Source organism: Excalfactoria chinensis, chromosome 4 (genome assembly GCF_039878825.1).
Source record: "Excalfactoria chinensis isolate bCotChi1 chromosome 4, bCotChi1.hap2, whole genome shotgun sequence".
Lineage (NCBI taxonomy): Eukaryota > Metazoa > Chordata > Aves > Galliformes > Phasianidae > Excalfactoria > Excalfactoria chinensis.
Window position 1 is genome coordinate 10172670 of NC_092828.1, and position 23654 is coordinate 10196323.

The 23654-nt window shown below is 38.6% G+C and overlaps 1 protein-coding gene across 2 annotated transcripts in view; it reads right to left on the minus strand.

The window, feature by feature from the left end:
* Positions 1–4374: 4374 nt before the first annotated feature.
* SORCS2 (sortilin related VPS10 domain containing receptor 2) overlaps positions 4375–23654 on the minus strand; it is a 533288-nt gene continuing 514008 nt past the window's right edge. Inside the window, exons 26-28 of one of the 2 annotated variants that reach the window (XM_072334228.1) lie at positions 17420–17577; positions 15128–15207; positions 4375–14764 (exon numbers count right to left, since the gene is read on the minus strand). In XM_072334228.1, the coding sequence (XP_072190329.1) occupies positions 14741–14764; positions 15128–15207; positions 17420–17577 (262 nt within the window). In that variant the 3' untranslated portion in view covers positions 4375–14740. The remainder of the gene's footprint in view (positions 14765–15127; positions 15208–17419; positions 17578–23654) is intronic. The other variant, XM_072334229.1, reaches the window with a different exon arrangement.

The window sequence follows — 23654 nt, forward strand, 5'->3', positions numbered from 1 at the left end:
TGACAGATAAGATTGCAAAGTGATGAGCCATAATTATTCCTAGATGTAGCTCTCACACCCACCGCATTAAACATGACATTCAGTAATAAGCAGGAAATGCATTTCATCTTACTATACTCAGGGAAGTAATATCATAAACTAGTGCCTGTTTAGCTTCCTTTTTGTACTCAGACCCTCCTAGACACAAAAATGAAAGGATGGCCAGGATATGTAAAGCATATCATGGTGCTATAACTGATAACAATTGTGTTGCAAATAGACGTAGCTTTTTGTCCAATTAATCAAGGCCTATAAGACTACCCTTCGCAATTAAAAAGCCTCCAACCTCAAAGGCAAAGCAAATTGCTAACATCTTTCTAGATAAAGAATTTTGAAGGAAGGTGTATAGTGAACAAGTTGTATTTGCATGATTTATAAGTGTGTGCGTGTATATATATATATATACGCACACACTTATAAATCATATATATATATATATATATATATATATATATATATATACCATTAAGATGGTCATCTAGTTCAACCACAACCAATCCCCACCATACCCACTAAACTGTATCCCTCAGTGTCACATCTGCAGATTTCCTGAGCATCACCAGAGATGGTGACTGCACCACTTCCCTGGGCATTACAAGATGAAATTCTTCCTAATATCCAACCTGAACCTCCTTTGGTGCACTTAATGTATTCTATTGCTAGTTGCCTTGTAGAAGAAGCCAACTTCTTATTACAGTATAATCACATTGAAACAAAATGTAGAAGATAAGTATCTTACATCATGTTGGTTGCAAAGGAGACTTTTATGACTGTACTGGGCAAAGTGACAGCATAATAAAGTGAAGAATTAATAGGCAAACTGAGAAATCACTGCATTAGGTGTAGAGTCAACACAGCTTTTATACTGAGATGTCATTAAGTGCTAAGAAGCTGTTAAAAGGCATCGAGGAAAATAACATCATCTTCTTGGATTTTTCAATCTGCCTTTGACAAAGGCCATCAAAACAGAAACTTAAAGAGCTAATAGAGAAAAGGAGAAGGTTCAGTAGGATAAGTATCTGATTGTTAGAAAAACGAAAGCATATAATTTCTTTTTTTCCTGGTGGCTTTGAGCATCAAGACCCCAGTGGGCTGCATGTTCTGACGCTTGTGCATATCAGAATATTCAGAAATAATAACTGGAAAAAGAAGTGATAAAAGTTTGCTGTTTCTCATCAGCACAATTGAACTAAACTCCAGCTACAATGGAGATGTGGCTCTAGGCAGGCTGGTCTGGTGGTTGGTGACCCTGCACACAGCAGGGAGGTTGAAAACAGATGATCTTTGTAATCCCTTCAACCCAGGTCATTCTATGATTTTATGATAGAAGGATTTGCAGAACCTTCACCAGACCACCTCACCTCCATCTGTGACACCTCAGCTGTCTGCTTTAGGACCCATATAACATCACCTAAGCTCTGGCTGGGCACCGAGTGCCCTAGATAAACTCATAATGGTGATGGCACAAGAGAAAGAAAGAGAATCAAAACCATGGAAACCACTCCATGCAGGGAAAAAATAATGATGTTAAAGTGAAATTCAAAGGAGATAAAAGATAAAGGCTTCTCAGTGTGAAGAAAGGGATCTGGAGGAGAAGGAATATGTTAAAATGTTATAAAAATCTGCAGCATAAAGAGAACGTGACTAGGGAATGAAACAGTTCCCTCACTAATAGTACAAGCTCAAAGGGTACCAAAATTAATGAAGCAGGTTCAAAACAACTGCTCCGAGGTACTTTCACTCAGCATAATTCAGCTGTAGAACTCATTGCCACAGTGTTGTGGATGTTAAAAGTTTATGCAGACCCATAACAATAAAGAAAATTCATAGCAGAAGGGAATGATTTAAGGTTATTAACAACAAAGCTGTTTTGCAGCAGGGAGGTCTAGCCCCACAGTGAATGGAAGCTGGAAGTGTGTACTATATTGGGTATCACTGTATACTTCCCTCCTCTTCCCCAGCTGTATGTGCCTTGATAAGTGAAGCTGGTTTCTCTCATAAAAGACTATTTAATTTCTCTAGTTACAGAAGCATTCTTTCCTATAAAATAACGCATCCTTTTCAATTTAATTTTTTTAAATACAACTATCTGTCTTAGGGTTAAGACAGTGCAGTGTCACTACTTCGAAATATATTGGATAATTGAAATAATTAAATTACATCAAGGACGTTCCTCTTCAGTGTTCTCTCCCGATGACAAGGAAATAATTTTCCTATTAGACGTTGCTTCACTCTGTGGAAATACAGCTACAGAGTCTCAAGTTGAACATAAGTGAAAAGCTCCATTGCTGGTTTCATTATAAGTTTTGCAATAGACTGATAATTGCTGTCACTGCATTATTGATTGGAATTACTACTTTTTTTTAACTAGTTTGTTTGTTGTTTTTTTTTCCACATGTACTGCTGCTTCTATTTTTTATTTATTTGTGGAGGTCGGCTTGTGGTAAGATGCTGTAATGATGAGAAAGAATCCATCTATCATGTCCAAAACATACTGAGCGCCATTTTGCTTCACCTTTTGAAAACAATGAGGGTCAGAGAACAGTAACATTTTCAGCACCGCAGTTGGATTCATATGAAAGCAAAGTATCTTTCAAGGCATAAATCACCAGAAGAAAAAAAAAATGGAAAAGAAATCAGTCTCTTAATGGAAAATAGGAAAAATAATATTGGCTGGTGTTTATGACTCAGAAATTTTATTACAGAGACATAATTTATGGTGATGTTGAAACCAGTTAGGCTTCAAAGTAACATAGCAATTAATATGGCTTTGAGGAGGACGGGAAAGAAAACAGAAGTGATTATCTTATTCTTTTTTTTTTCCATGAAAATTGGTTCCCAAGTCCTTCAGTTTACATGCTGTCAGGTTTCAGGAGGTGTCTCATTTACAAGAGCATCTTGTCCCTGCCTATTCTTGATGCTGCATTTCAACCCAGGGGCTTTCCTATGGAAAAGCTCATGGAACAGTGTTGAAAATAAGAGGGCTTAGGAGCTCTTTTGTTTTTGTTTGCATCAGAGCACTGAATTTGGGAAATAAAGCACAGTCATTTGAGGTTTAAAAGGCTGCATCCTTAGGGATAAATTACTTGTAGCTTAAAGTGTCAGAAATCCACCATACAGGAACAGATAAACTGAAATGGCAATCAGCAAAATGTCTTCAAGCTGAGCTGCACAAGTAGGGAAAGCCTCAAGCTCAATTCTGAACCCAGCCTTACATTTAGCAGGTTGTGCAATGGGGTAGGATCCCATAATCAGGCTGCACTGCTCCTCCAAGGCAGAGCATTCAGCCTAAGAGAATTAAACTTACATTATTTATTTATTTATTTATTTTTCTTCTTGTTGTCCTTTGGATTTTATTTTTCCAGCTTCAGTATTTCACTGGGACAGCCCATCTGCACAGCAGCAAATACCTGTCAGCAAACCCAAAACTATATTCCAGCAGTAAATCTGAGTCAAATCTCGTTCAAGATCTTGAAATAGAAAATAATTTCTGTACTGCAGGTGAGCACAGCATATTTTGGCCTTAGAAATCCAATGACCTTAGCAAGAACTGATCTGGCCAGGATCAGTCCCAACAGAACACTTGGAGAGCTGGGGCCCAATTCATGCAGCTAATTTGAAGGGATGTTTTGGGTTTGCAGCTCATTGTATTTTGTAAGGAAGGCGCAGCAGCTTCTACATTGCTCATACAGCTCTTCAGGAAGAGACTGGGGTAAAGAACACACCGTAAGTAACAAAGAAATGGAATAAATAGTATCATAAAACCATTAAAGTTGGAGAAGAGTGCTCAGATCATGTAGTCCAATCATCAACCCATCCCCTTTATGCCCACTGAACCATGTCCTGAAATAGAGAAACTGAATAAATAAATAACAAGTAGTGTGTGAAGCAGTCAATGACAACGTGAAATACTGAAATAAAGGCACAGGATGGACTGAGCACACAGAGCTCTGTTCTGTGTGTGGCTGTTTATTGCTGGGAGATCAAGGTTGAAACCTGCTGAATTCTTTCATTCTTCAGTTGTGCAGAAACATAGGCCTTTGATTCAGTGGAGTGCTAGGAGAATATTTATTTATTTCAGCCGTAACTGCACAGTTCCAATCTCACCACACAGTGTCACCCTCACACCAGTTACGCTGCAAGCTCAACTTCTCAACTAGAGCAACAAAAGGCAAAAAGAAGTTCTGCTCTGATGCACAGAAGGAGGAAGCTTTGCTGTGTGAGTGCTGCTAATGACTGAGAAACCCAAACACACACAAACTCTGAGGAGGGGTGAAATCATTTCCCCACCTGCAAACTTCTTCATAAGAAAAACAACAAAGCAACAAATAGTTTAGAACCAAATTTTATTAAAGAAAAACCTGTAGTGCCAGGTTCTCAGGACAAATGCATACCTTTGGATGCAGTGGAGTACACAGGTACGTATACAGTAGTCTGCCTGCTACATGTTTGGAAGCTGAAAGAGACTGAGATAAACTGTACTGCACAGTTCATCACCATCGTTAGAAGGTGCCAAAACCTTGGCTGTGGGCTACTAACAGATACTTGGTTATGTGTGTGCACTATATATTGCATAAGACTTTTGATTAGGCTATTGATTGTGCAATAGAATCACAGTTAAGTGTTACATTAAGCATATTCAAACATATATTTGATTTTCTTTTTTCTTCTTCTCAAAAACAGCACGTCACTACAAAACTGCCATTAAATGTTACATATTTACAATAATATACAAATAACACTTTTCCCCATTTATGACAATGCACCAGTTATGGATTAATCTCATTCTTCCCTTGATTCTGTATACAAAGAAACCTGGTCATGATCTCCCGAAACAAAAATAGGAAAAGGCATGTATGGATTTAATAAGCACTGAAATGTGCAAAGGCAGAAGGAGAGGACTACAGCATACTGCCTACCACTAGGAATGTTTGCATGGATTGCAAGGGTCCCTTTGCCCGAAATCTGGTCAGAAACACAGTGTTAAGCATTTAGAGTCCTATGATTCTATGATTTTCCAATATTAAAGTTGGAAAAGACCTGTAAGATCATCTAATCCAACCATCCACCTACCACTAATATTGCCCACTGTACCATCTTCCATTTGCTGACTGTATTCTAAAAAAGCAGTTGTGAGTAGTTAAGAAATGGGTATACAAAACACACTCATGCTAACCATCAGAATAAGAAATCCAGGTGAAATCAGCTGTGTGCATATGGGTGCAGAGAGATGACAACTGCAGCTACATTTCTGATTGATCATGGATGAATGCCTCTCTTCTGGATCACAGTTTGCCTAACAAAGTCTGTGAATCTGCATGGCCATAAATTAAGGTAGCAAACAAATGATGCTCCACATAAACAACAAAATGAGGATCGATTTGCAAAATTTCACAGGTAGTGTGCCAAGCTTAGCTCTAATGTTATTGGCTTTGCCAAGAGCAGTACCTCTGATTAGCCTGAAGATATAGAGTTTTGGTTTAATTATCCTTTTTTTTTCTCACTTTATTCCTATGGATAATGCAAATAAAATATATATGGTTGATTTTTCCAAGTAGGAAAGGAAAGATCTTGGACCCACACGCTGGAACAGCCAGAGATGCATTGTAAATATGACAGTGTTCATCCTTTACTCTTAAAATGGAAAATACTCCCATTCCAACTCTCCTTCTTTCTCAAATCTTTCTCCAATTTCTAATCCTGGATGAATTTATATCCGTAGCACAGATTCATGAGTGCTAGTGCAGAGTTATGATCATACAATTATTGAATTGAGAGGGGCCCTAAAGGGTCATCTAGTCCCACTCCCCTGCAATGAACAGGGACACCTACAGATTGATCAGATGCCCAGAGCCTCATGCAGCCTGACCTTGACTGGCCCCAGGGATGGGGCATCCACCACCTCTCTGGGCAGCCTCTGCCAGTGCCTGGGGTACTTTAATTTGGGTGAGGAAGGACAATACAGCTGATGTCTTCTAAAACCCTATTTGTGATGCACCAGTGTGATATTTTTTAGAATGACTTATTTTCGCTCTTGCAAAGAAACAAATCTATGGTAGACCAAAGTGCACAGAATTGTGAAAATAAGTGGTAAATAAAGCACAAGGGAGGGAAGCACCCTACAAGCTGATCAAGTTCATCAGCTCTTCTGAGCTTTTATTCCTTTGGAATTTATTTCTTCTTCTTTTTCCCCTCAGTCACACCAAAGATAAAAATGAGTAAATCCCCTTGTGACATCAGGCCGTCTTGCTGGTAGAACCACAACCAGAGAAAACTAACTCAGACGAGACTGAGATGAAGAGAGGAGAATTCTTTCCTCCCTGTGATTAGGTTTTCACTCCAATGCCTCCTGCCCTGTGGCAAATGTATGTCATGCCATGCACCCATGAAGAAATAAATCATAACATGTCAGTGACAAATAAGGAAGGAGCTGTACTCAAATGTCTAGTGTGCATAGGAAATGTAAGAACTCTCTGTACCTAAAACTAACATTTCTATTTACATGTCCAGTAAACTCCGGTGTCTGGCATTTACTCTCAGGAGTGCTCTGTCTACTCACCAGCTCAATTCATCCTCTCTAAACTTTATAAAATCATAGTTCATTCATAGAGGGATTTAAGCATTATAAGTCCAATACACATCATTAATCCATAAAATAACTCTTCTCCCTTGCCTCCCAGATCAGTGAGATGATAAGAAGGAGGAGCACCATTAGCAACTGGCCTGCATTCATCGCAGAGATAAAGCTGCATTGGAGCAGCCTCTGAAGCACATATAGATGCATTCTGGTTGGTAGGAAGCAAACTCTTTTCCATGTACCTCATATGTGATGTCAGTGTGTGTCTGATGTCTCTAAATTGGTAGAGCTGATAACTTACTTAGCATTGCCACGTCCCTGGTGCTGCATATTGAAAATATATGTTATTACAAATAGCTGATTGAAAACATAAAATCAGACACTCAAGGCAGAATCATACAAATTGATAACTGCCTTTCTCCTTACATTTCTGTCCTGTATAACCTTGTGCTCTTCTCCCTCCTGCACCTTTCCTGCACACCTTCCCCCTCTAACCTAGGTTCTACTCTACAAAAAGACCTCCAAGCTTTACAGTTATGTTATGTCAATCACCCCCAAGCTTCTCCAACAGAAGAAAACTATCCAGTGACTTGTAAATTTGCATTTTATTGTACTTGAGAGAAAGCCATTTGCCTCTGCCTTTAGGAAAGGTTGCATTCAGACCTGTCTCACCAACCCAAGCAACTGTTCCCAAAAAAGACTGATCCCTGCTGCTCCTCCACATAGCAACAGATCCTCTTTATTTCAGCCATTTTCCAGGCTTAGAAGACTTGCACAAACATTGTGTCTCATCCTCATAACCTGAAACGAGGCTGAAGGAGGTACTTGGAAGATTATGGGTACAGATGTCTGCAAGTTAGATATATTTCTTCCACTGAAGGCAGACAGCAAAGTCAATATATATGAATGAGAGAAAAAAAAAAATGCTAGTTACAGACTCATCATTCCTTCAAGGAGAACAAAACTGATCCCAATCTCAGACAAAAGTACCTGCTCTCTGGGCCAAAGAGCTGGAAGAAGGGCTTCAAAGGCAAAAGGGCCCCTGAAAGATTTAGAGAATATGTGAGCCAAAATTAAATGTGAAAGTATTAAAGAGTTGAAAATGGAAACGAGGCAGGGAGAAAGGAATGCAGACAGTCAATTTGGATACATTTTCTATATAGTGTCACCAAGTACTTTTCACTACGTTCCAAGCATTAGATGATGCAGGTCATCTCTCCAAAGCGCTCAGCAACTCAAAAGTTAATAAGCAAATAAAGAGAGGGATGCATTTACTAGCATACAGAGACAGTAAACTGGGTATTTTCCTATGTTTCAGATGGCAGTCTGTAAGTGTTACCATTTGACTGTCCTTCTGTGAAGCTGATACATGTGAACAGGGTATTTAAAGTGCTCCTTTACTTCTAGCACTTGTGAATTGCCTGCGTGCACATAAGTGATCTTTGGGTTGTACACTTCTGCGTAGCTCTGCCTGTTTGCAATCCATAACAAGGTGCCTGTCTCAGAAGCTATGTGGATACAAGTCTGCCGTTCTTCTGTCCAAGCATCTCTTTCATCACCGTAGAAAGATTTACTCCCTAAAGTGTTTTAACTTACTAAGTAAATGGTGTGAATGAATACACGTGTATATATGATTCTATGATATTTAAAGAGAACAAGACAATTTCGTCTCTTGACCTGAAAGATCAAAGTCAGTTTCTGTAAGAAATGAACAAAAGTAGCAAAAAGTAGACAAAACTATTAACAAATAACATAGAAATATAAGATATGCTGAGAAAGTTATCTGGAATGCCTGAACTTGTTGATGATCAGTATATTCATCATACCATTAAAAATACAGGCAATCAAAGCATACAGTGCTGCGCGTATTATTGCTGCCTAACACGGCTTTATGTCCACTGCATTGCAACAAACTGGCGTAAAAATGCAAATACTACAGAAACTCAGAAATCAAGTCTGGCTAATAAACCTCACAGTTATGTAATACTCTCAAAGTATGGCAAGGAATAATTCTGAACTGAATTACTTGCATTAGGGAAAGAATATACTTCTTTTCAGAATGACTAAATATCTTCCCTAAACAGAAACTTCATCTAAAAAGAAAGACAAGAGAATGCAATTAAGAATATATTTGAAGAGATATTATTAAAAATGATTATATTTGAATATAAACCATAACAGCTCTTTGATAAGATTTTTGTTATGATGTCCAGTATACTCATAGCCTACCACTGCCTACAGGGCTGTATCATTGCACTTCTGAAGGCATATTTCTAAGCCTTTCACTATTTCTTGTCTTAAACACTGTTTTCCAGAAGAACCTCACTGTTACTGGCACATAAAGTATCTGGAAATAGTAATTATGACAAGCCTAAATTTTAATAAAGAGAGAGAGAGATGAAAAGAATGTAAATATTCAGTTAAACATAGCTCCAGAATTCACATTGTCAGTAATTTGCTACTCCGTTTAACAGGAGGAAAATTCAAGGCCTGAAGACTTAAAGAAGTACGACCTTGCATATTACAAAATCTGAACCTAACTTGCTTTGAAAGGAATGTACTCTTTTGTCTTCAGACCATTCTGAAGTACCATTTGTGCAGATGACCAGTCTTCAGTTCCCTGATGGTATGTATCATCCTTTGCACTTTAAAAGAAAGTAGAATAAATTAAAAATGAGTCCATTGGACGGTTCCTGTTCCAATATGGGGTGGGTCTGATGTTGGTATGGTGAAACCCTTCTGCACTCCTGTCCACTATGGCAGCAAAAAGAATGGGAAGAAAACTGCCAGCCTGGAAGGCTGACTTGTGAAGGACTATTAAGAAAACAAGAGTGTATACCTTGACATTTGTCAAAGACTGCAGGGCTTCAGTTCTTAATTGCTAAAGCTAACTGGGGGTCTGAGGTACTTCAAAACTTATCACTTAATGATTGCACTTGAAAGTAAGTGAAAAACATTATACTTGTAGCCATGAAAAGAATAAATGCTTAAGTGGCATCAGAGGGCTAATCCTGAAAGCAAATAATGAAAGCAAATAACGAATATGAAAATATAGACTTCTTAATATCCTGAAAGCACTCTGAGCAGACTCTGTAACTACTTCTAGGCACTTATATGTTATTCTAATGTGAGTTTTAGAAATATTTTCACAGAGAAGTATGATTAGGGTATATGCCACTCTCAGAGAGAAAAGTAGAAGAAATATGCAATTGGGTCTAGAAGAGGGAAAAAAATAGAGGAAGGAACTTTAGGGATGGCCTGGATACACAGTAAAGTCTTGCATCTCAAAAGAATATATTTATAAAGGTAAATGGTTATAAACTTCTTTCTGATCATAAGCCAGAATGAAAATGGAAAAAACACAGCAGTATCAATCAACATATAAAAAGCAACTCTAAATGTAAATGATTTGGCAATGAAATAAAAAATTTTAGTCTCTTTTTCCCCCAAAAGCTTCATTAAAAAAACTTACAGCACAGTTTTATGGGAAACAAAGGGAACATCTTCAACTGAAATTGTCATTCGTGTTTCTGACTTAGCAACATCATATTCAAATTTACATAACATTAAAAATTCAAAGCATATCAGAATCACTGGTTTGTCATCAAAAAAGTAGCTGCAAACAAATGCATTTCATTTCTTACAAATGAAAAAACACACATGTATTTGTGTAAGGAAGATAGAAACCAATGCAGTTCCACTCTGCTAACCTCTATTAAAGAGGCAGCATGCTGTAATATAGAGTATTCCCACTAAAGGGACTTAAAATTCCCACTCAGTGACTTAAAATACAGATAACCAATGTAGTAACGTCACCTGAAATCTGCTTTGTACTTTGAACTGATGATGGCAAACCAGTGATATGCCTTTGTTTGTCCAGAGGACAGTAATGTAACAAATTGTTTTATGAGAACAAACACTTCACTCTTCCCACTGGCCAAAGGAAGCAGAAAACTCACCAAGAATGATATAATTCAATGAGAATATCCTCACAGAGTTCAAAGAAATTGAATGTGAATGGGAGATATAACAGAAGCTTGCCTCAGGCTCACTCCATCTATTTCCTCACAGTCACTTCCACCACCCTCTTTATAGGATATTATAGCACACATTAGTTTATATTGCCTTTATTCTCGAGAAATTAATTTACACTGGGGGTGGGTGAGTGTCACTAGATGTCTTTGGGCATTTCTGAGCACACTATCTGGACAGATCACTCTACAGCCATCTCAAACATCCAGTGTCAAAAGGAAAACCACTGCTAATGTAAATCTTGATGGCTGTTAAGCGTGCTTCATATCAGCACTCAGCGGTGCATACTGAAAAGTATCAGGTGTTTTTGAAATTGCAAATAGGAACAATTTAAGAAAACCACAAGTTCTAAATGATACCAATACAATACCCATTTTGTTGTTATTGGTTTTAGTACAGTCCACTGTCAACACTGATAAGACCTTTGACCATGTAACACTGCAGAAAAGGAAGTTTAAGATACGGGGATGCAAATTAGCAAGATCACACCCATGCTGCAATGCTACTGCATAACAATATGGTCCAGTAACAGTTTTCAAATCAAATTGCATTATTTTTATTTTTAACAGTTACGTACCTGTTTTGGATTATGGATATTTTTACAGTTACATATAATTGTGGTTGGTTTCAGTTGTCTTTAAATAACAGCAATCATTGTAAGTAAAACAAAGAAGCAAGACTACTAATATTATGTACTTGCACTGAAGATCCTGAATAAACAGTAATTGATTTAGCCTCACAATACCCCTGTGAGGCAGGTAATTAGTATCAACTCCATTTTACAGGTGGGGAAACTGAGGCACATACAGGTTAAGTAATTTGCCCAGAGTCTGGTACATAATCCAGAAGTGTTGACACCCATCTTCTGTTTCTTAGCTAATCACCCTTCCTCACTAACAAACGTAACTGGAGTGTGCACAAACAATGCATGTACTCATGTGTGCACATATGCCTGGCATTTATCACAGAATCACAGAATCACAGAATTATAGGGGTTGGAAGGGACCTCTAGAGATCATCGAGTCCAACCCCCCTGCCAAAGCAGGCTCCCTACACCACGTCGCACAGGTAGGCGTCCAGGTGAGTCTTGAATATCTCCAGAGAAGGAGACTCCACCACCTCCCTGGGCAGCCTGTTCCAGTGCTCCGTCACCCTCACTGTAAAGAAGTTCTTGCGCACATTCGTGCGGAACTTCCTATGCTGGAGTTTCAGCCCATTGCCCCTAGTCCTGTCCCCACGCACTACTGAAAAGAGACCAGCCTCGCCACTATAGCTCCCACACCTCAGGTATTTATAAACCTGGATCAAGTCCCCTCTCAGCCTTCTTTTCTCAAGGCTAAACAGACCCAGTTCCCTAAGTCTCTCCTCGTAGGGGAGATGGTCCAGGCCCTTCACCATCTTTGTGGCCCTCCGCTGGACTCTTTCCAAGAGATCCCTAATGCGAAGAAAGAACTCAGTTTCTGTATATTCATGTAACCAGACTTAAGTAAAGGAGATACATATACATATATAAGCATCTTAAGGCATATATACATATATATATATACCACGGACATAGTTCAAAACCTAACACTAGGGATAATTTTCATCTAAAGATAAATTGCAAATGGGAAAATAGGAATGGTATTTTCTCAGTTTCAAAATAACTCATTTAAGTTATTCTTGACAGAGAACTAAAAGCTTACTTTATTATCTGTTGGATATTGCTAATACAGTTATAATAGTACTGACAACTCTTTAGGAAACAATGCTTTTAAGACATGACAAACCAACCTCGCAGGAGTGCTGAATGAATCAAATTAATTAGCATTGAAAAACATTATTACAGGCACTATACTGTGCTAAGTGTTAATTAGAGTACCGCGTGGCTAAATATTCTATTCTTTTCCAAAGACTGCTGTTATCAGAGACACAAATCACCTTGTTTTAAATGTATGAAAGTAGCTGCTAAAGAACAGGTCAGATGTGTGACCCAGTTCCAACAATGTCCTTAACTAATCAGACAAACAGTGGGAGAGCAATTTCAGTACTTGGATCTCCATCCTATACCTTGACCATGAGACTAGTCCCCTACTCACTCCATGCTTCATGCCCGCTTCAGATTCCTTTCACAGGAGCAAGCAAGCTGTTTGCAATGCCATTTTACTGTCTGTTCCAGCTCATTTTCACTAGAGAACACTGGTGCAACCAAGTTTGCAATGCACAGTGCATTCTATATCACACTTCTCTTTGAGAAATGCAGACTCAGTTCCATGTAACATCTTGGATTTAAGCACACGCTTGTTGAACACAGCAGTTAGCTAGAGCACTGCTTCTCTCTGGGCCAGTTTGCACAGCACTCGACCACTACATAGACAGAAATTCTGGAAAGAATTTTGAATTTTATTTTCCTGAGGAGTCTGCAGTATTTTTCAGCATCTTTAACTTTTTCATCCAGGTCATCACATGAGGTTTCTAAACAAGATTTTCTTGTGCTTTACACATACATCCTGTGGGGTTTCTGAGAGCCCACATCACTGCACTGAATTATGACATCCCACTCAGCTGCATTTGACAACCATGTGCTCTAGGATATCCACAGCTATGCAGAAGAATAACTCCAATGTGTGGAGTAATTTTAAGACAGTTCTTTTGTGTCTTGCCAGCATTCATTATTTACTGCTTGTTTACTCAGGCAGATGCAGCTAGCTACCTGTATTCCCTGCAAACAAGGAGGTGTGGGAGCTTGCCACTTGCACTGGTGTGACATTCAGTGAATAAAGAGCTATTTATCCTCTACTGAAGGCAAAAAGTGAAGAGGTTATGTAGGTTTCCAAGAGAAGTGCCTTACTTCACCCCCCTGCCCAACCTGCAGAAGTTGGGACCACTGCTGTGGTGGGGCCCGAGTGACACCCTGTGGTGAGAGAAAGGAAGCACGGACCTGATACCACTGATATGGGCCCTCCTCACTCCCTCTGGCTTGTCAGACCAACACAAATGGAGGAGTTGGGGTATGAGTTTACCCCTCCCTGCCTCCAAAGTTGAAATCCCTTGATGTGGGTAGGAAGTTGATGTGGGTAGGAAAGGAACTGCAGTGTCCAAATTGGAGGAGGACTCTGACCTTCCCAGCATCTCAGTCCTAACAGCAAATCTTAAAAAACATAATCCTACAAAGAAAGTGACCATGAAGACGTATTTACACTCCAGGGAAATTTAAAAAGAGACAGGCCATCAGCACGGGTTGTTACATGATAACTGCTCTGGCAGCTGTCATCATCCTAGAGGTGCTCATTCAGAAGACAAGAAGAGAGCAACTGAAATGACCATCTGTAAGTGAAGGCACCTGGTCTGGGAAAAGCTTCACGCTGGTGTGCTCATCTCATACACGGGTGGGATCAGGGGAGGTACAGGTGTTGAGGGTTTATCAGGACTTGCTACACTTAAAGGAGCATTATCCTATAATTATGAGATAACCTATATAGCACTTTATTTTGTTTAGTCCACAGAAGGGCCTAGGCCTAAATTCATTAGATTGTCTCACATGTATTTAAGTTAAGAGCTTGTACTGACCAGGAGCACATCCTGCTCCTCACTCAGTCCTCTCCCAGTACAGAACCACTGCTGAATTACGGCCCTCTGAAACCATGTCACTGAGACCAACCAGCACCTGTTCCGGTTTAGAAATCACCTTTTCAAGCTGAAGAGTCCCATCCTCCTGCTGAATACCTCAATTAAAAATATAATTAAAAAGTTACAGTCAATCCTCCTAAAAATAAACATAGAGAACAAGAGCTTATACAGGAAAAAAAGAAGGTGGCATTGAATGTGCCCAGGGCTGCACATTTGCTACTGCAGTTTGAGTTTGAATAACAAATTTGCAGGCCATTAGTGAACACAAGATGTGCATCCTTCTCCACCAGTAACAGACGATGGACGCTTTTTTCCATGGGACTGTTAGGGAACCTTCTCTCCACCAGCATTTACAGCCATATTTGCAAGTCTGTGACATCACCAGGGAAAAATAAAACGATACAGAGAAGAGTCTTTCGGTTTTTGCGTTCAGCTGTAAATATCAGCTAACCAGGTAACTGTGCATCTCTCTGGAGTTGATGCTCAAAACCACGCCTGAGTGATTGCCTGTGAAAATAGAGGGGGAAAAAAAAAAAAAAAAAAAAAAAAAGAAAAAGGACAGCATTAGTGTATCTCAAGTACTTCAAAATAAATCCCCTTTTTATTGCAGGGACAAGTCAATCACATACACAGAGTGTCTTTATCAAACAGATCAGGTGATGGTTGGTGCAACAGCTCCATGTACCTACAAGATACTTTCACCTAAAGCTTTTGCTCATGGTGGTGAATTTGTGGTGAATTCCTAGGGTTTCTATCCCAGTGACAGCATAAGTTGGTTCCCTTTGCAGCTTAAAAAGGTGTAGTTGTCTCGAGGGGTGCAGGTGAGGGAGGAGAATGGCACCTGAGGCGTCCATTCAACATGCCACTGACCTGGGACTGGACACTGACCGGCATCAGCAATAGGGGAACTCTGTAGCTGTTCAAGTTGCCACTTCTCCCAGAAGGAGTCACTGCAAGGTAATGGTGTTGAGGAGTCCCAAGGTGGGGGTTGCGATAAAGTAGGCAACATAAAATATATAGAAAACAAAAAAAGTGGATGGGTGAGTCTGGAAATATTGTACTGCAGAAAGTCAAAAGTTATGAGAAGAGAGAACAACAGAAAGCTAGGCCTGCAAAACCCTGCTGTGCATGGAGCAGAGGTTGTTAGAGACCTTTCCCAACAGGGAGTTTGGAGAAAGATCACCAGAATTAGAAGGGATCTCCACAGCATAGGAACCTTCTGCAAATACTATTGTAAAACAGAATTTTATATCAAGCATGGACTAGAACATGTTTTGTACTCTACCCAGATAACATAGAACAGGAATATTTCCTTGGCATTAATGAGTGATACTGAACCTAGCAGAACGTGTTACAAGTAACAAAATGGTGCAGCAAGCTGAAATATAGTTTTCTGTCTTAAATACAGTCTTGTGTCTAAAAGCTGTAGAGTAGCTGATGAATATAGATGATTAGGATCCACAGAAATGAACTTTTTATGCTCTGCTGGAAATGCTTCTGGTGTTGACAACCTGGCAGAAGCACAAATCACCTCAAGAGCTGCGTTTACTGTCTTAAGTTTCACATCAAAACACTGTGATCTTGCACCCTTTAACCCTAACAATATTCTGCCCAGATACATGGTATTTCTTTCTCTGTGTAAAGAGTGCAGGATCAGGCTTACGTAGCCAGCAATAAGAAAGTAGAGATTATTTCCAAATGTGTCACAAACGAGGGTAAATTTTCTTTATTCCAGCATTACCAGCTGTCTTCTGTAAATAGGCCAAAAGGGATTTTCTACCATTTAAAGTTATATTTTTGCACATTACTGGAGGTGTTTGAGTGCTCCACTTTAACAGGAATGTCTGCATAGACTTTGTTAGCATTCAGCTTTCTCCTCTAAAGACCCTGGAGATTGGTTGATCAAACAATTTTAACAGAGACTTTGTTTTTCCAGGGTTGTTTTTGGAACTAATTCCAATAGAGTCAGGAGTGCAAGCAAGGTCTTACAAAATCTGAATGAAAAGAGTGATATTCATACACACTATTTGTCAGAGAAAATAGAGAAATACACAAAGACAACAAAGCAGGAAAGTGGACTCTTCCACTATACTTTGAAATAACATCTCCAAGAACCTTGAAGTAGCATGAGGTTCAGCAAACGAAAATGAAGATATCTACAACAAAAAGTAAAGATGAAACCCACATCAAAGTAATTTCTCTTCCTACCATGATTCTCTTACCTCAGGGTACCTCTGGCACAGCTAATACAGATGCCCTTACGTGGGTTCATGAAAACATTACAGTTGCCTGTTACACCATGAAAGGATTGTCACAAATCCCAGAGGCTTTGGGTTATCTGATTTATTTTCACAAGACTTGCATGAATGGAACTGGAGAGCTTTTTCCATTGTCCTACACTTCTCAAACTGTGACCCGAACACACTCTGAACACAATGGTACATTTTACAGGAAATGAACTTAACAGATCAGTACTCTATGCTACATTAAAAATAACCACAGGGAGCCAGGATATACACTTCTACCTGACACTGAAATCATTTGCTCAGAGTTTCAAAGAAAGTTTGTCTTAAAGGTTCTTTATGACCATCCCATGAATGCTAGGCAATTAACAGCTAGAATAGGAAAGCTCATAAAATTTTTAATATGGAAATAAATTTAATGTTTTTAATAATGAAAAATTTAAATGCCTTTGAAATATAATGGTGAATATAGCAATGGATCTAGATACAATCCAAAATAATGGAAACATCGACTCTACAAATTTTACTGGCATACATTTGATTTACCACTTATTCATGGGATTTTTGAACTAATTCAAATGCTACCAATTCTTTGCTATTCTATGAACTATAATTTCTCCCTAAAATTGCCTGAGTAAGTCTCCTGACATTAAACTATCGTGCCTCTGTACTTGTGCTTCTGTATAGCATGCCTATCCATACAAACTGTATTACAAGCAAACAAAATGAAGAGAACTGAGATAATAGTTAGTGGTGTACTACCTGCTTCTTCCCAAATCTGAGCAGAAAACGATGAAGGAAAAAGAAAAAGAAAGAAAAAAAAAAAAAAAGAGAAAAAAAAAAGAGCTAAAATGAAAACGAACATCAAGTAAAAATGAGTTACTTACAAAAAAGATGTATGAACTAAAAATGAAGTTACCTCTTGCGTTACCTAGCGTTTGAGAGTCCAGATCATCATCAATAAACTCCTCACCCTGGATGATGTTCTGGGTGTCCTCACTATGATTAACAGGGCTTGTCATCTCTTGCTCTTTTTCATTGTGCATCTGGGCATAGACATTCCTGCCTGGTAGTTTCCTAGATAGGACAAGGAGAAAAAGTCTTGTGATGGAAGTCCTTTATGCCACACGTGCTGACAAAGAGCAGACCTGCAGCAGCAAGAAGTTTTATTAGAATCACACAACAGGACCAGTCACACTCTTCCTTAATTTTATGTTCACAACTTTAAGTTGTCAACTAATTATTCTCAGCCACACTTTTATTTAACAGCCTCACAAGGATACTCAGAGCTGCTTAAGACTTAAGCATCAATTTTTCTTACTAAGATATTGATGGAAAACAAACAATAATAATAATAATAAATACTAAAATCACAGAAAGGCTATTTTCAGAAAGTAAAGAGGTAAAAATACCCAACAGGCATTAATTCCTGCTTCCAGACATCTTCACAAACATGAAAGCTGAGTCACAATAGTCCACCTCCCCAGTCAAGGTGGGCTGACACTGGAGGTTAGCGTTCAGCGACATTCCCATACAGTACTAGGGTTGAGGGTAAAGAAGCAGGAGAAATCCAGCAGATAGTGAATGAAAAGGGAGCAGAGGGTGACACACCAGAGTCCAGGAGCAAGGGGTTTGGAGTAAGGAGGTAAACCAGCATAAGTATGGGAAAGTAAGAAAACATTGTTGCCTCCTTGCAGGGGAGGCTGGGTAGAGATAAGCAGGCAGCATTGAAACAGTACTGGGAAATGAAGGATTAGACATGTCAGGAAATGGCTCTAACAGTTTCAATGGACAATTAGCACCATAGCTGAACATGGGAAGCTTCAAGGTATCAGTAAGGAGTTCTTAACTATATTAAGTGAGAATTTTAAAATCAAAGAGGAAGAAATCGGGAGCTTCTAATTTTTGCAACAGAATTTATAGTTTAAGCACTCCTAGCCTCTGTTATAGGTTTGCTATCTGAAAACAGCCTGGGCACATGAGGGTATCCTTTCCTGTTCACCAAGCAGATACTTCTGATTAGGGAGATGCAGGCTGTGAGCTCTGTTTCCACGCAGAAAACATCAGCCTGACAGCTCAATCAGCATGACAGCAGATCATGGCTAAGTCCATGCTCAAACACAGATCATTACAATGGGCAGAGAATAACAATATATATATATATATATATATATATATATATATATGGGGTGTTGAACTGCTGAGGTTAAGCTGGAGTTTCTGCTGTGCTCCTTTAGCTACAGTGCAAAGACAGAAAGATTAACAGTAATTCTTAGGTCTCTCTCTAAACACGACCATTTTCCCCTCATATTCTGGCAGAAGTACAATAACAGGAAAAATGCATGTGTTTCAGTACTTTGGCTTTTGAGCTTAAATGTTATTTTAGAAGACAGGTTCTATTCCAAGTGGCACAAGTTTAATTTGAGTTAAAAAGTTTCTACAACAACCTCATTTGATAATAAACTTTCAATACAACGCAAATAATTACAGTAAACAAAAAATGCTAAACCAAAACATGAGTGGAAGGGATGTCCTCTCTTCGATTTGAACTATTGAACTCCCTTCGATTTGCACACTCGCACACACTCAGGTTGCTCCAAAGGTAATATTTACCATTTATTTTCATGGAAACTGCAACAGCTATATAGAACACAATAACACTATTTGATAGGGCAAATTCTCAGCTACCAAATGTTCTTTTCAACAAAGCTATGAACAAGATTAACAAGAAAGAGCCTGCATCCTGTGCACCAGCAGAGGTGACCCACTGCTCCTGTCACCACTGCTGAAGTGCTTCACTCACTGCCTCACTGTGCTCACTTTTCTCTATAAGCATTCAGCAAGCATCAGTGAATGTCAATGAGTACCATTTTTTCTCCATGTTGGAATTCAGTGACAGACCTTTCAACCACACTTCCATGTCAGAAGCCATTTTGTCAGCCTGCCCCTCTGCTGCCATCTATCACACGGCAACCAAATGTAATGGAATACTAGCAGGAAGGTTCAAACTCTCCTGCCATACCACCAACATTCACCTCTAATGCTGTCGGCCAACATAAAAAAAATATTTTCAGAGCAGCCTTCATATATATAAATTACATATTTTATTGCATTACTTATAAACAGCACAAAGAACTAAACCTAATAGGTTTTACTCTTCTGTACCTCAGTGAGCATGGAATAAAATAAAGCACAGGAACAACTGAATGCAAATGAGAGTGATGGATAAAGTGTTTGATAGCACAGTGTTAAGCTGGTATGACTACCTGAGAAAATCTGAAGGCCTTTCCAACACTAACAAAGCCAATCTGTGTATCATTCTCCTCTGATTAATTGGGGTAAAAAAGCCATGGTAAAAGAAAGAAAGACACACCTCATTACAAAACCAAATACATTAGGTAATTCATTGTGATTTTATTATTATTATTATTGTTTTTATTTATTTATTTTGTGCCAGTAACTTCAGACAGTTTATTATGTGTTTGCTAATGAAACTAGTCATGTGGAAAACAATATTCAGCTCAATCAGACCTGCATCCAGTATGTCAGATTGCTCTTTGCAGTCCACCACCAAATTCCCATGGGAAATAAAAGAATGTCTTTGCTGCACATCTGCAGAATTAGACATACGTTTCTACAAGAATTTGGGGATCTTCTCAAAGCTGTACTTCTGGCAGATTTTAGATGCATCAATGGCATCAGCGAGGACAGCTGCTAATCTGACTGTTATCTGCCTGGATTTTCCAAGGCTGTTATTATGAGCCTGAAAGCAGTTCAACAGAGTGCATCCTTTGGTGTAAATCCTGAGGCTTCAAGTTGTGTATGTGTTAAAACTTACTAGTCTTAACACATCATCCCAATCACCATCACCTCAGTACACACTACTAAATGTGCATAAATGAAGAAACTTCCAAGCTCACAAGTAAACTTTAAACTTACCACTGTTAAGAACACTTCTTTATGGGTTATGAATAAGAGGAGAAAAGGCCTACGCTGATATTTCTCACTCACCTAAACCTCATGAGCCCAGTGCTGCTCAGTATAGATCCTTAATGGAAAGTATAATGTTCAGGTACCCAGTGTAGTGTCTTAGATTCTAAACAGGAGTAAGGATGGGAGAAGGAACTTTACAGGTCTTGTGAAGGCACACATAGGCATTTGACCTTTTATTCACGATAGAGATCTCTGTGTTTCATACTGGTTAAAGTTTTACACAGAGAAAGTTCCACCAGACTCAAGATATTGATAGTACAAGTCTACTTAAGATGCATTTTATCATGTGCCAGATGTTCTGTTTACTTGGGACAGCCACACTGTGGGATGAAACAGGATGGAGATTCTGAATCTTTGCAAAAGATAGGTCTGCTCCTGGCAGTTTTCCAGTTGCTCCATATTGGTCTAACTTGTAGGAAGGAAGCTGCTGCCTCTGATTACACAGAAAAAAGATGTGCGTACCCTGATGTGCTTTGCTCTTCTTAAGGAAATAATTTGTGTTGAGTCCAATGTAACTGTTTGAAGTAGGCAGAGCTGAAATGCTTGGGTCTACATAAAAGATTACTGTGAAAACATGACAAGACATGAAATGTGACCCAAGAGATTACTATCAGCAATATGAAAATTGAAAGCACATTTATAAGAACAGAGAGTAAGGTTATGCAGTAGTTTAATTGGGGGGTTACCCCTCAGCTGCAAAATGCATGTGCTTTGCATCCATCACTGGAGACAATTATCTCTGCTGCACAGCGCTCCATGGTTTACATTTTTAGCTCCTTTTGTTTTCTCTGTAGCATTTTATTTCAATCATGAGGAAGAAGAAACATTCATGCCTGCTTTGATGACCATAAAAATATTAACGGGTAACTTCATTCTCTACAAAACTAATGAACATCCCAGCACATGGCTTTGACTGACCACCTCAGGTCATACAGCTCTTAGAAGATACTTGAGAACACAAGTGGCTTGTTGCATTCACAGATTCTAACCAGTTCATACCAGAAACTGCTTGCACTTAAGATTGTTAAGTTTTAAGAAACAGCAAGAGGGGAATGAGATATTAATTCTTACTCATTTAAACTCCCTAGTTTACTTGCCTTTTGATTCCCACCTTATAAGACAAATACTCACTCATTGGCCTTTACGTGGGGCTTCACTCATTTTCCAGAGGCTTTATTAAGATTCTGTTTTGTTTAAGAAATAGGAACATATTCACATGGCAAAATATATAGAATAATGCCTCATGGTTTTGGAATTTATATTAAACTAATGACAATAATAATCCATCAAACAGAATATTTTATTGTGGTACAGGCTTTATGGTGTTTGAATTAATGTTCAGATGAATGACTTCTTTGTGCTTTAAGGCACTCCTGACTTACTTGCCTCTTTCATTTAGGAAATCTTTTATACATGCTATTATTTTGATTTCTGAGGAAGTTTTTATGAAATATTACAGACCATTAAATTAGTGCCTTTTTAAATATATATGTATGTATATAAAACTAAGTGGCATGGACTGGGACTAAACTTGCACTCGTGGAATATAAAAGCAGTATAAGCAAGGTGGGGGAAAAAAGATAGCTTTTCTTCAGAGGCTGGAAATGAGATAGTTAGTCAATGAGGCAGAAAGATAACAGTTCTGCTCCACGTTGTAGAAATGACCCAAGAGGGGGTTCATTTACCAAAAGTGGTGCTAGACAGTCCCAGGAATAAAAAAAGAATTACACATAAAACGATGTAAATTTAATTGAAGTAGACTCACAGAGATTTATGAAAACACAGCATTCAGTTTTAGGGTACAGGCGGTAGTTTACACACAAATTAAAAGATGAATTTTATCACACACACTTAGGGAATAGAATTTGTTACTGTTAACCAAGTAACATCCCTGTGCAGAAAAACCACCCATCTGCTCTGGATTGGTTAATCCAATGTGCTGTTGTTATGCCGAAGTAAAAAATAATAAAAGAATGACTTCACCTCTTCCAGTAGTAACCAAATGATTATATGGCAGCTTTGAAGCAGCTAAAATACAATTTTCCTTTCCTCCACTTTGCTTATTTCAGGCAGTACTATTTGCCTTCTCTGTGCCATCACACAATGTGGAAGAAAAGAATGAAAACATCCATTCTGTATGACGACATAAAACCCATAGAAAAAGTAAACATTGTTTTAAAATGAAAAAGATGAGATGTTCTTTTACTAAACCAAATTTAGCAAAGATGGAATGGTATAGAAAGCAATATATGCAGCTCTCTGATCTGTTTTAAAAAAGTGAACTGATTTCTCTAAAATGTTTTCCAGCTGTTTTATACTGTTCTGGTCAGAAGAAGCAGCTGTAGTCCATTTTACCTGGATAGTTAAACAGCTGAAGCATACTACTGAGTGTTGTAGCATACTGTTTCCTTGAGGCATCAAACTGGCAATTTCCATACTCAGAAAGTAAAAGCAAAGCAAAGAAAAATTATTATTGACTTATCCAATATTCATGCTTGCTGCCTTGTGTCACAGCCACAGCAAGTTCAAGCATCTTTCTGCCATACTGAAAATTTCCTCCCAGAACGTCTGAAACAAACTGTTCACTAGCGGAATTAGACTGGAATCACAGAATACCCCAAGTGGGAAGGGACCATCGAGCCCCCCTCCTAGAATTAATTTTTAGAAAATATCAACATAAAAAATTTAAAATTTATTTGTTGTGTACTGGGCAAATCTTTTCAGAGTAAAGAAATGTCCTTCGGGCTGGCAAAGAGAGACAGTAATCCAGGCCATATTTGTGCAGTCTTTCCTAGACAACCTACTTTTCCTATGCCCCAAGGTAAAATGCAAGATCTGCAGACCCAAACAGTGTAATGAAAAATTAAGATTCATAAACCTTTTTCTTATTCCAAAACCATGACATGAGGGAAGAAAAGGAATTTTAGTACTTTTCTGAAAGGAGCATCAGACTATCAGTTAGATAACTGAAAGGAAAGGGCCACCAAACCTGTTATATCTCTGCCTCAATTTTGTGAATCATACATAAAAATTATGGACAGTATTAACACTTCGACACATTATATATTTTTGCAATTCCTATGTGGAAATAATTAATATTTATATTTTCATGTGTTGTCTGAGGGCCCAGAAAGTTTTATTCCACTGAAATTATCTCATAA